At 42.4% G+C, this 13678-nt stretch overlaps 1 protein-coding gene across 2 annotated transcripts in view; it reads left to right on the forward strand.

Moving 5' to 3' along the window:
* Positions 1–13678, forward strand: part of LOC115155636 (receptor tyrosine-protein kinase erbB-4-like) — a 567818-nt gene that overhangs the window by 424292 nt on the left and 129848 nt on the right. For both annotated transcript variants that reach the window (XM_029702449.1, XM_029702450.1), the window contains exons 8-12: positions 3072–3185; positions 4235–4361; positions 7737–7810; positions 11612–11702; positions 13335–13534. In XM_029702449.1, the coding sequence (XP_029558309.1) occupies positions 3072–3185; positions 4235–4361; positions 7737–7810; positions 11612–11702; positions 13335–13534 (606 nt within the window). The remainder of the gene's footprint in view (positions 1–3071; positions 3186–4234; positions 4362–7736; positions 7811–11611; positions 11703–13334; positions 13535–13678) is intronic.

A 13678-nucleotide genomic window follows, 5' to 3' on the forward strand; every position in this document is an offset into this window, starting at 1 on the left:
ACATGGAGACAAAGATCGTACTTTTTGGAGAAATGTCCTCTGGTCTGATGAAACAAAAATAGAACTGTTTTACCATAATGACCATCGTTACATTTGGAGGAAAAAGGGGGAGGCTTGCAAGCCAAAGAACACCATCCCAATCATGAAGCACGGGGGTGGCAGCATCATGTTGTGGGGGTGCTTTGCTGCAGGAGGGACTGGTGCACTTCACAAAATAGATGGCTTCATGAGGTTGGAAAATTATGGATATATCGAAGCAACATCTCAAGACATCAGTCAGGAAGTTAAAGCTTGGTCGCAAATGGCTCTTCCAAATGGACAAGCATACTTCCAAAATTGTGGCAAAATGGCTTAAGGACAACTAAGTCAAGGTATTGGAGTGGCCATTACAAAGCCCTGACCTCAATCCCATAGAACATTTGTGGGCAGAACTGAAAAAACGTGTGCGAGCAAGGAGGCCTACAAACCTGACTCAGTTACACCAGCTCTGTCAGGAGGAATGGGCCAAAATTCACCCAATTTATTGTGGGAAGATTTCACATTCTAAAAATAAAGTGGTGATCCTAACTGACATAATACAGGGAATTTTTACTAGGTTTAAATATCAGGAATTGTGAAAAACTGAGTTTAAATTTGTTTGGGAAAGGTGTATGTTAACTTCCGACTTCAGCTTTATATAGCCTTATATAGATTTTTGGCTAATTTCCTATCATCCCAATCCTGACTCTCTTGCTTGAAAATCCCTATCTTTATTCTGTAATCCATAGGTTGCGTTCTCAAAGCACGTCTCGCCTATGCATGTCAAAATACCGCTATAACTTTTCCCCCGCATCTCTGCGCTGTTAGGTATTGCTGCCCATGTGAGAGCTTTGGTAGAGAATGTGACATCAACAAACAATATATATTTTTAAACACAGTTGGTCCCCGTTAAGATACCTTGATTTTTTTAAACAATTTCCTCTTTTCGTCCCTGTTATTCATGAGCTTATCTGTTATCTGTATAACCATCAACTTTATTTTGCCACATGGGAGATATTCTGTCGTGAGTTGGACATTATCTAGCAAGTTTAGCAACTTTGATCATTTTACTTTTGCTTGACTGTCGTTAAAAAGTTTGTATGTTTCGACGATGCTATAGCCTACTTGGGGTGTCGAGATAGCCTAGGCCTACTGCTGAAATGCGCTGAATTAATTGAGGAACATGATTGAGCTTAGAATTTACGAACGCCCTGTTACACAATTCACAACGATGTCATCGGTGATCTAAGTTACTCTAGCATTACTAAATATCAGTTTCACTTGCTGTGAAATCTTTATATAGTGGCGCAGCAAAACTGGCAATAGCGTAGCGACAATCTTATTTTGCGAGAACACTGGCATGGTGACCATATCTTGGTTTTAAATGCAATTTGCTGTGTTCAAATTATTATAATTATGTTTGCTCTGACAAAAACCGTCCTGTGGCTGAACATAGTTGCCTACCTCTGGCCTAGGCCTTGACTCATCATCACTAGCGGAGCAGAGCAGGCTGGTCATTCTCATGAATTACCAAGGGCCTCAGGATATTGATTCATTTCTCAAACCTCTTTTTTTAAAGTCTGAACTTTTTTCCCTGAGGAATGCAGTGAGAAACTTCCTTGATCATCTCTACTTAGCCCCCTCTTCACATCTCCCCTTCATCCTCCCCTTCCTTTAAAGCAGCCATTTCCTCCACTGATTTAAACTGCCTTTCCCTCTTCTCTTCTCTTCTCTCCTCTCCTCTCCTCTCCTGGGGCGTGTGCCTGGCACTCTGCTAGGAGCTCTGGCTCCTAACAGGAAGAGAGAGAGAGGGGTGTGCTGCCTCTAATGCAGCCCACTACTGATGAAGGACCACATGGATCAGACTCATTAGGGCACACCGTAGCAAATGTTTTGCAACAACAAAAACAATAATTTTATTATTGGACAAGTTCACGTAGTCCCTCCTCATTTCAGTCTGATTTCTTATTTTTGGTGTTTAGTGATGACCCAGGCTCTTTTATTTCCTGCACTGCCACAAGGACCCCTGAAGAGGTACCTGTAATTTCGGTGTCCACCTCCATGCCTGAGGCTGTGAGAAAAGCAATCATTGGTCCCCTAAACTCTCATTTGATGTGTATTTCTATCCCTAAACTACTTCCTCAGTTCAGACTATCAGATATTATACCAGCAGTGCCAAAGCAGTAAAGTAGATATGCTCTCACCTGGAGAGAACAATAAAACAATAAAACAAGATAAAGAGGAAAAGGAACATCTTTAATCACAGGAGTCATCTTCAGGAGCACAGCAGCAGTAGTCACGTTCCACTGCTATTCATTGCCTTCAAGTCTCATAAGGACTTTTATTTACATTAAAGGATATTTGATTTGAACTTTTTTTCATCAATGCTCATTAAGAAATGCTAGCGGTCATGACTGAATGCAAACGAGAGTTGTCTTGGGGGTGTGGTTTAATGTGGGTGTTTCTTGGGTGTGTCTTTGCTATTCAATCACAACAAACAAGGACAGTAGGTTTGAGTTTAAACATTATTGAAAGCAAGCTGGCAACATTTTTTACCATTCCATTGGTCCTCCTAAGGAGATGTCTCCGCCCGCCCGGGTCACCGGGCCATGTAAAGCAAACTCCCCCAGTCTTTTTCCAGAAAACACGGTGCCACCATGTGTTAATAGGCAAAACAGGATGATTTGTTGACATAATTGTAATCCAAAACAAACCCTCAAGTATGTCATGATGCGATCATTTACCAAACTCTGTTTTGAACAAGACTGACTTTATGACCAAAATTATCCTATTAACACTTTGTAGTCAATTTTGACACTAGAATGAATTTTTTTGACTCATATCGATTCCACATAGGCCATTTAAAATTTGAGAAGTTGGTTCTAAGGGGCAGTTGACCTTTAAACCTCCATGGCACACATATCAATACCAGTTCTCATGCAGTCTGTTCTCATGCAACCTGTTCCACAGATTACATCCATAACATGTTTCCCAGTACTACCTTGGAATTGCTCTGACACATACTATTTTTAACTCTATGTTTGCTGTTCCAGATAACTTTGTGGTGGACCACAGCTCCTGTGTGAGGGCTTGTCCCAGCAACAAGATGGAGGTGGAGCAGAACCGCATCAAGATGTGCATCGCCTGCACTGACATCTGTCCTAAAGGTATCCTAATCCTGCACTGACATCTGTCCTAAAGGTATCCTAATCCTGCACTGACATCTGTCCTAAAGGTATCCTAATCCTGCACTGACATCTGTCCTAAAGGTATCCTAATCCTGCACTGACATCTGTCCTAAAGGTATCCTAATCCTGCACTGACATCTGTCCTAAAGGTATCCTAATCCTGCACTGACATCTGTCTTAAAGGTATCCTAATCCTGCACTGACATCTGTCCTAAAGGTATCCTAATTCTGCACTGACATCTGTCCTAAAGGTATCCTAATCGTGCACTGACATCTGTCCCAAAGGTATCCTAATCCTGCACTGACATCTGTCCTAAAGGTATCCTAATCCTGCACTGACATCTGTCCTAAAGGTATCCTAATCCTGCACTGATATCTGTCCTAAAGGTATCCTAATCCTGCACTGACATCTGTCCTAAAGGTATCCTAATCCTGCACTGACATCTGTCCTAAAGGTATCCTAATCCTGCACTGACATCTGTCCTAAAGGTATCCTAATCCTGCACTGACATTTGTCCTAAAGGTATCCTAATCCTGCACTGACATCTGTCCTAAAGGTATCCTAATCCTGCACTGATATCTGTCCTAAAGGTATCCTAATCCTGCACTGACATCTGTCCTAAAGGTATCCTAATCCTGCACTGACATCTGTCCTAAAGGTATCCTAATCCTGCACTGACATCTGTCCTAAAGGTATCCTAATCCTGCACTGACATCTGTCCTAAAGGTATCCTAATCCTGCACTGTCCTGAACCGTATCGTCCTGTCATTCACATCCAGTTTATTCATCTGGTTGATTGGATGTAGTTGGGGTTGAGCTGTGGTTATGTTGTGGTTGTGCTTGACTATGGTTTACCCACTGCTCCAACCTCTCCAAACTCTGTATATCTTCTTGTGATTGTCTGTTCCATATGAGTGTATGCATGTGTATTTCAAAGTGGTTGGGATAAAGCCAGAACACTCATTTCCGTAAAATTTTGGGGAAATATTTGACCAAGTAATCTTCTTCATCTTCTTATCTGTTTTAGCCTGTGACGGTATAGGCACAGCCAGTCTGCAGTCTGCTCAGACTGTGGACTCCAGCAACATAGACAAGTTCACCAACTGTACCAAGATCAATGGAAACCTGGTCTTCCTCATCACTGGCATTAAAGGGTGAGAGCAGAACACACGCACGCACGCACACACACACACACACACACACACACACACACACACACACACACACACACACACACACACACACACACACACACACACACACACACACACACACACACACACACACACACACACCAGGTGCCTTCTGTTCCCAACCACACAACACACTCTAGGATCAGTGTTCCATGTCTCGGCACAAAAGCCATGGCCCTTGTAAAATAAACTGGAAGCTTACTTGCCAAATTGACTGAATTTAAATGGAACTGACCTTTTGTTATTTTAACCTATCCACATTATAATTGGAAGAGGAAGTGTAAACTCTGACATTTATTTTTTTATTTTTTTATCTTTATTTTAACAGGGAAAACAGACTGAGACCTGGATCTCTTTTACGGCTGTGCCCTGTGTAAACATGTTGACATGTACAGTTTTAGGCATACAGACAAGAACATTTCAAACATACAAAACAAAGACACAATTCAACAGAAACAATCACAGACAACATCATATTGATCCTCCATAACATTTTTGAAATGGGCAAGGGACACCAGAGTGTCTAACTTAAGTTGGATCTGCAGTTTGTTCCATAAATAAGGTGCAAAGGAACTGAAGGCAGTCCTACCCAACTCTGTGGAGACCGCAGGAGTCTCTAATGTAATCCACATCTGTGATCTGGTTTTAAAATTAGTATATCTAGTGGAAATTAATGATGATATATATGGAGGTAGTTTTAAAAGAAGTGCTTTATAAATAAACAAGAGAGCATGTTGCTCTCGCCTCACAGATAGAGAGGCCCAACCCACATGTTGATATAGGATACAGTGATGAGTTTTGTAACTATCACCCGTGATAAACCTGAGTGCACAATGGTAAATAGCATCCAGTGGTTTTAATGTGTTTGCCGATGCATGCATATAGATAATATCACCATAATCTAAAACGGACATAAAAGTAGCCTGCACAATTTGTTTTCTGTTCATGGAGGACAGACAAGCCCTGTTTCTGTAAAGGAACCCTATCTTGAATTTGAGCATTTTTCCCAATTCAGTAACATGTTTTTTAAAAGAAAGCCTATCATCTAACCATAGCCTATTAGAACCCCTAAAAATCTAAGCTGGGGGGGGGGGGGGCACCACGGAAAATCTTCAGATTACAAAGTTATAATATTCCTAATATAACCTTTCAGATATTTTAATATCTGATCAATTAGTCTATCTAATGAATTATTCTTTACCTCACGGCAATCTCATCTGAACATCGTAAATTGTTGGTTATGTACATGAACCCAGCCTTTACTATAAATCATCCATACACCAATTGGCTTAATAATGTATTTTCTAACTAACTAAATAATCACGGAAATAGATAAACAAACAAACAGTAGATATATTACTAACAATGATAGGGAAGATCCCCTAGTGGGCTAAACCGATATGACGGCTTGGTGGACAAAGGGAACGGGTTGTGGACTGAGAGAGCGCGATAGACAAAATGGATCACTACACACAGTGGATAATTATATTCATTGAAAGGCTAAACCTTTGCTCGCTCATTCTGGAATAATTGCTATCACTATATTTATGCCATTATGTAGTTGTTGTCTTCTCTGTTGGAATCGTTGGTCAGTTCATCAGAGAGTCTCTGGTTACTCATGGTGGCGGCTCCTGATAGTGTCTGTTGTAATGGATACGTCAGGCATCCATTGTTCTTAGAATAGATGTTTTGGCGGTTGTCGGTATTCGCATCCCAGGTTTACATCATTTCTAGCCGCAGACTAGTAATTAGTATCTAAGATTTGCTCTTATTCTGTAGGGATCGATAGTCTCAGAGTTTAACCATTTCCAGCCGTGTAGCCAATGCTCCACGTGGTATGGTTAGGAATTCAACAACCATTGCAACTTTAGTATACAATGAGGTTTTTGTGGTCTTAACTATTCGCAATCACAGCTCACGCTGTAGGTTAGCTTAGTCTGAAGAGGATTTTCTTAGGGGGGGTTTTTATTCGTAACAGTAGAAGAGGGCCATGTGAAATTCTTTGTTCACTCTGTGGTCTTTCTCTCTTCATGAAAAGGGGAAGAGAGTCTCTGCCAGGAATGTACGACCTGAGATAACAGAACCTGGGTATAGGAGAGAGTGAGAGAGGGGGAAGCCATGATCTACACCCAGAAAGAGCTACGTCATTACACTACTATAGCCCATAGAAACGCATTGAATAATACATTCATAAATGGCAAGCTCAGGAAATATATATATTTTTGGACATATATTTAACCCTTTATTTTTGTTGGCACAAAGCTACCTCCATACCAATCGTTTGGAGGTAGCTTGGTTACACTTGGTTTGTAGCTCTAACTGTTCGGACGCTACTGAAAGAGGTTGGCACATCAGCGTTATCGACTTCAGACAAGTCGTGAATGTAAGCGGATATAACCATCGTGTTTGTGAAAGTCTACCCTTTCCATAGAGTGGTCATAATAGTGTGTAGGCCAAACCGTTCGGACGCTACAGACGTTTTCGTGGTCTGACAAACACCTTCCACTGCAGAGGTTGAAGACCGATATTGGCGGACATGGTGGATTGAGACGCAGCCCATGCAAAAAAACCCTGATATCTCTAGCTTAAACTGACTGATTTTTATGGGGTATTTTTTATTATGTTACTCAGATTGACGCATGGGTGGATTACCTAGAAAGTTCACTCCAAACACATTTTTGCTAAGAGCTGCTGTTTAGCTTTTTAAACAAAGGTTAGCCATGAAGTTTGGCTGAAATTTATGTCCAAGTAAAGAAAGTTTATCAGTAGCCAGTGGCACTTGCCACACTGGTAGCCTATTCGCTGGTGCTTTTTCAAAGCCTATGTCAGATACTCCAGTGAGTGTCATTGGCTCCAATGAGTGTAGTTTCCTAACTATTGTACTTAGATACGTAATTCAAAATGTGTTTATTCTGTTGTCGCGGACCCCCTGCAGTACCTCCAGAGGACGTGGACCCCCAGTTGAATAACCCTGCTCTAGACAGCTCACCTCCCTGTAATATGAGAGAAACAGTGGTTATGTGGGTGACTTGACCGCTTTGTGTTTCTATTCCTAATTATTTGTCTCTTTCACTTTGTATCTCCCTCACTTATTCTCTCTGTTTCCTTTCTCTCTCTCTCTCTCTCTCTCTCTCTCTCTCTCTCTCTCTCTCTCTCTCTCTCTCTCTCTCTCTCTCTCCCTCTCTCTCCCCTCTCTCTCTCTTTTCTCTCCCTCCCCCTCTCTCTCGCTCTCTTTCTCTCTCTCGCTCATCTCTCTCTCACCCCTCTCTCTGTCTCTCTCTCTCTCTTCCATCTCTCTCGCTCTTTCCTCTCCCTCTCTCCCTCTCTCCCTTACAGGGATGTGTACCACAACATTAAAGCTTTGGATCCAGAGAAGCTGAATGTGTTCCGGACTGTTAGGGAGATCACAGGTGAGAGACATTATAATTGTATTTAATTAACAGTCAAAAAGTCATAATTATGGCTAAACCCTGTCCATTTCCACAATGCATCTTCTTAAGTCAGTTAAGAACAGAGATCCAATTAAAGTAAATATACATTTCTGATACCATGTCATTCAGTCTTTTCTAATTTTCCTTGGAAAAATATACATTAACTGACCAGGTGAATCCAGGTGAAAGCTATGATCCCTTATTGATGTCACTTGTTAAAATCCACTTCAATCACTGTAGATGAAGGGGAGGATACAGGTTAAAGAAGGATTTTTAAGTCTTTAGACAATCGAGACATGGGATTGTGTATGTGTGCCATTCAGAGGGTGAATGGGCAAGACAAAATATTTAAGTGCCTTTGAACGGGGTATGGTAGTAGGTGCCAGGCGCACCAGTTTGTGTCAAGAACTGCAATGCTGCTGGGTGGTCCACCACCCAAAGGGCACCCCCCAAAGGGCATCCAGCCAGTTTGACACGACTGTGGGAAGCATTGGAGTCAACATGGGCCAGCATCCCTGGGGAACACTATCAATCTCGTGTAGTCCATGCCCTGACAAATTGAGGCTGTTCTGAGGGCAAAAGGGGAAGTGCAACTCAATTTTAGGAAGGTGTTCTTAATGTTTGGTATGCTCTGTGTATATATATATATATAATGTATGGTGTAATGTTTTAGAGAAAGACATGCAGGTCTACTGTAGAAATCCCCCTATCCATACATCTTTAAATTATTCTGTTTTAGTTTGTTTTGCCCTCATCAAATGTGCATGGTGTCTCCTCTCTTACAATTTGACTCAGTATAAAGGGGCCTTGTGTGTGTTTGCTATTTCCCACGAGACACCATACACCAAAGACAAGCTGAAAGAGTATGATGAATTGGGATGAGATGAGGTTCTCTCTATCTCTTCTCCCATGGGGATCTAGAACTCCCAGTTTCACAGCTCTATAGTTTCACACGGAGCATGAAGGGGGGTCCGTAGTGTGTGTGCGTGCATGAGTGCGTGGGTGTGTGAGCATGAATTAATGTAGAGTGAATCCCCCTTTCCCCTTTCTCCTCCCCTCCTTTCCTCCCCTACGGCTGCTCCCCCTCATCCCTTCATTCCTGTGACAGGACGTGAGCTGGTACAGCCAATATGTGCCTCCCAAATGGCACCCCATTCTCTGTAGAGTGCACTACTAAATAGGGAATAGGCTGCCATTTGGGACAGAACCCTGTAGAACCATGGCCAGGCATGCATGGCACCCCTTATCATCCTCCGTCACACACAAACACAGACACATACAGGCATTGATGCACACACACACACTTATACATACACACACATACATACAGGCATTGATGCACACACACGCGTGCACACACACACACACACACACACACACACACACACACACGCACCGTCATCCCTTCTGCTTCAACCTAGGAGTTACCATCTCTGAATTGTATAGCTCTCAGATGACAGTCAGTGTAGGAGGCTACCATCTCACCCTACATCTCTTCTCCTGCCAAGTGTTCTTCTAAAACATAGCCCCTTGTTTTTATCTCCTTCCACGAGGTCAGTGCAGGCTTATCCAAACAGTACGGTCGGTGGGCCATCCACTGAAGCAATTTAGCATAAGTGAGGTTCCCAGTGCATGGCTTTGACTGTAATCATTGGTGCTTTAAAACTCTTAACCCTTGATCTGGTGCCTGTGGCCCTCCTCTCTGTAAGGCAATACTGGGTAATTTGTCTTTCGCATGGATGCACCAGTAATGTGGCACTCAGTGAACCTAAACCCCCACTCTACTCTACTCTAGAAGCTCTAGCATGCTTGGCTACTGACTCCATCCTCTCAGCAGTTGTTTACTGCCCACAGGGGGTTAGAGAGAGAGAGAGAGAGAGGAAAATAGATATAAAGAGAGAGAAGAGTAAGAGAAAGAGGGAGGGAGGGAGAGAGAAGAGGGAGGGAAAGGAGATATACAGTAGAATATAGAATATGGAGAACACCCACAGCTAGACCAGAACTTCCTGTACAGTATAGCACCTTTAAATAGATATGCTGAGTGTTTTACCTGTTGACAAATGGCTAGTGGTTAAGAGCGTTGAGCCAGTAACCAAAGGTCACTGGTTTGAATCCCCGAGCTGGCAAGGTGGAAAAATCTGCCGTTCTGCCCTTGAGCAAGGCAGTAAACCCCCAACAACACCTGCTCCCTGGGCACTGATGATGTGGACGTTGATTAAAGCACCCCCCCGCACCTCTCGGATTGGGTTAAATGCGGAAGACACATTTCGGTTGAGTGCATTCCATTGTGCAACTGACTAGATATCCTCTTTCCCTTCCCTATTGCTGCTGTTTGTGTAAAGCTATTAGCCCAGGAAGGCAGGCAGGTACTTGTTAGCACCATTAGCAAGATGAAGTGATGAAGTGCCCTGCCCACCTTTTCACCTCTCCTATCTCTCCTACTCTCCACCTCTTTTCCCTAGCTCTCCTTCCCACCTCTCATCTCCCCATCTCCCACCTCTCCTCTCTAAGAAAAACAAACATATGCCTCTTGAGGAAAGACCATCAGATAGAGAGAGGGAGAGAGAAAGATAGAAAGAAAGAAATAAATAAAGAAAGAGAGAGACAGAGAGAGAGAGAATTAATGAGTGAGTGAAAGAGAGAGGTGAGAGAGAGGCTTGCCATTGCTTCCTGCAATTTTGTCATTAAGGCAATTACTGTCATCAGACACTAGCTCTAACGACTCAGATAGGAGTTAATCGTTGCCATTTTATATTGGAGGTTGCATTCAAGAATGCTAATGGCATAGAAAGCAGGTTGTGATGCATTTCATTCATATAAATTTGATTAAGGTTCAACTTATAATCGGTTAGTCTGATGTATAGTAATTATAGATTACTTTAGTCACATCTGGCACTGAGCTAGATAGGCCCATTGTCTGCGTCCGAAATGACACCTTATTCCCTAGATAGTGCATTTCTTTTGACCAAAGCCCAATGGTCCCTGGTCAAAAGTAGTGTGCTTTATAGTAAACAGGGTACCATTTCAGAAGCAGCCAGTAGCTCACCCAGGAGAGAAACAGGACTGATGCCGGTAGAATGATGAAGGCAGACTTGAAGGTTATCTGTCTCTTGTAAACAAGTTATAAACAAGGTTCTTTTAGTAACTCATCTCACATAATCAGAATGGGAGATGCATTAATCAGGGATATGAACACATGCTGATATGAGCCTCATACCTTTCATTAGATCCTCTCATATCCCTTACCAATGTAATGAATCTGTTTAAAGCCAATCAAAATATCAGTTATGGAACTATTATGAAATGTATCCCTGGGAATATGCTACCGTCTGGAGTTTTCAATGTTAAAGTAATTTGGGTATTTTGTGTTGTCCTTGGTCCTCATATCTTCCTAGCCTGTTTCCTGTCCTCTATCGCCTCTTCTCACATCTCCTCTCCTTTTCTCTTCTCTCCTCCTCTCTTCATCTGTCCATTCTGTTTGTCCTCTACTGGCTGGAATGAGATTTCACCCCTCATCTCTAAATATTTAATTTATTGAATCCCTTAAATGTTCTAAATGATCCATGGTCATCAGCTCAGCAATTCATTCAACCTGCTAAATGATTTAACGCCCAGAGGCAGATACAGGAAATGCAAACATATGTACAGTATATATCTTCATGGTCATATATTTGACATGTTTAACTAATGTGAGTTAGGAATTTATGTGGATCTGGTAATACATCACAGATATATGATGTAATTTGATTGGCTGTGATGTGATTGGTTCTGTGCCTGTAGGTTTCCTGAACATCCAGTCGTGGCCAGAGAACATGACAGACCTGAGTGTCTTCTCCAATCTGGCAACCATAGGAGGCAGAGCTCTCTACAGGTAAGAACCTATAGTACATTACTATACACATTACTACAGTATATTAGTACAGTACATTAATACAGTACATTAATACAGTATATTAGTATAGTACATTACTACAGTACAGACCTGAGGATCTGGCAACCATAGGATGGAGAGCACTGAACAGGTAGGTCTGGAGCACGGAGCCCTGGGGAACACCTCTCACACGTACTCTACAGTACATCATTATTGTACCATACTTTGAGGTGTGTTAAGAATGTTGCACTATTTTAACAGGAGCTAGTGATTTACCATTAGGTTGTGTACAGTCAGTCTGGCATATAAGAATGGCTGTAATGTTGTTGTTCCTTTGAGATCCCATCAGAACAACCCCATAGCTAGCCAACTGGGTATATATAGTCAGCTAATGTGATAGACGGAATGTCGTCACAATTGATCATGTAACATGCCAGAGCTTCCCCATGACTCCCACGCCTGCACACACACACACACACACATAGATCTGGCTCCCACGGCTGTACACTCTCATTACCCTGATCTGTTAGCACTATGACAGCCATTATGAATTGCCATACATGCAGGCAGACCCTAAGCTCAGAACGTCAATGACACATGTACGCAGATACACATGCACACACACACACGCACACACACACAGACACATAGACACCCTATGGGAACACTACACTATAATCAAATTAAATTGTATTGGTCACATACACATATTTATCAGATGTCATTGCGGGTGTAGCAAAATGCTTGTGCTCCTAGTTCCAACAGTGCATTAATATCTAACAATTCACAACAATACACACAAATCTAAAGTAAAATAATGGAATTAAGAACTAAATATTAGGACGAGCAACGTCGGAGTGGCATTGAATAAAATACAGTAGAATGGAATACAGTATATACATATGAAATGAGTAAAGCCGTATGTAAACATTATTAAAGTGACTAGTGTTCCAGAGTACAGCAGTCACTTTAATAACGTTTACAGCAGTGGAGAGACTGCAAGTCAATCACTGCAGATTCCCAGTGGGTTGAAAACCATTAGGAAAGGTGATGATTTGCTTTGGTGACATTAACTAACTAGCTAGCAGCTTCTTTTCAAGATATTACTGCCGTTAACGTCATTATACGCTATTAGAGCTTCCAGTAGACATAGCAGCACATGTTATCAAGCAGAGAGAGTGGGTGTGATAGTGACATGTTAACAATTTCAAGTAAACACACACACACACATACACACTCACACACACATCGTGGCCTATCACTAAGTGGAGAGCTGTATTCTTGTTAGTCTGAGTGCCTCTGTACACTCCCTACTCCCTCTCTTCAAGGCTCTTTCTGGGACTTAAAGACCCTTTCAGAGAGAAAGAGAGAGAGAAGAGAGAGAGAGGTAGAGTGCCTATGGTACTCTATCTGTAGGAGCATGCTGAACGCATCACAGGGATTGGAGACGCTGTCAAAGATCACTGTTTTGGTTTGTAAAGATTTACAGAGCCGTGTCAGTTGGTTTGCTGACAGCCTAACACACTCTCCACTCTCCATGCAGGAATAACATCATCTGTGTATCTCTTTTCTTATTACCTGCCTGTCTTAATTTTCCCTTTCTCCCCTTCCATCCTCTCTCTCCTCTCCCAGTGGTATCTCTTTCCTAGTGTTGAAGCAGCAGTGGATCTCATCCCTCCAGCTCCAGTCCCTGAATGAGATCAGTGCTGGTAACGTGTACATCACCAATAATAGTCAGCTGTGCTACTACAACACTGTCAACTGGACCGGCCTGTTCAGAGCCAACAACCAGAAGGTCCTCATACGCAACAACAGAGACCCTAAAGAGTGCAGTGAGTGTCACACACACACACACACACACACACACACACACACACACACACACACACACACACACACACACACACACACACACACACAGGCGCTTACACACACACACACACACACACACACACACATTTAGGTACACACTCATG

Source organism: Salmo trutta, chromosome 20 (assembly GCF_901001165.1).
Source record: "Salmo trutta chromosome 20, fSalTru1.1, whole genome shotgun sequence".
Classification (NCBI taxonomy): domain Eukaryota; kingdom Metazoa; phylum Chordata; class Actinopteri; order Salmoniformes; family Salmonidae; genus Salmo; species Salmo trutta.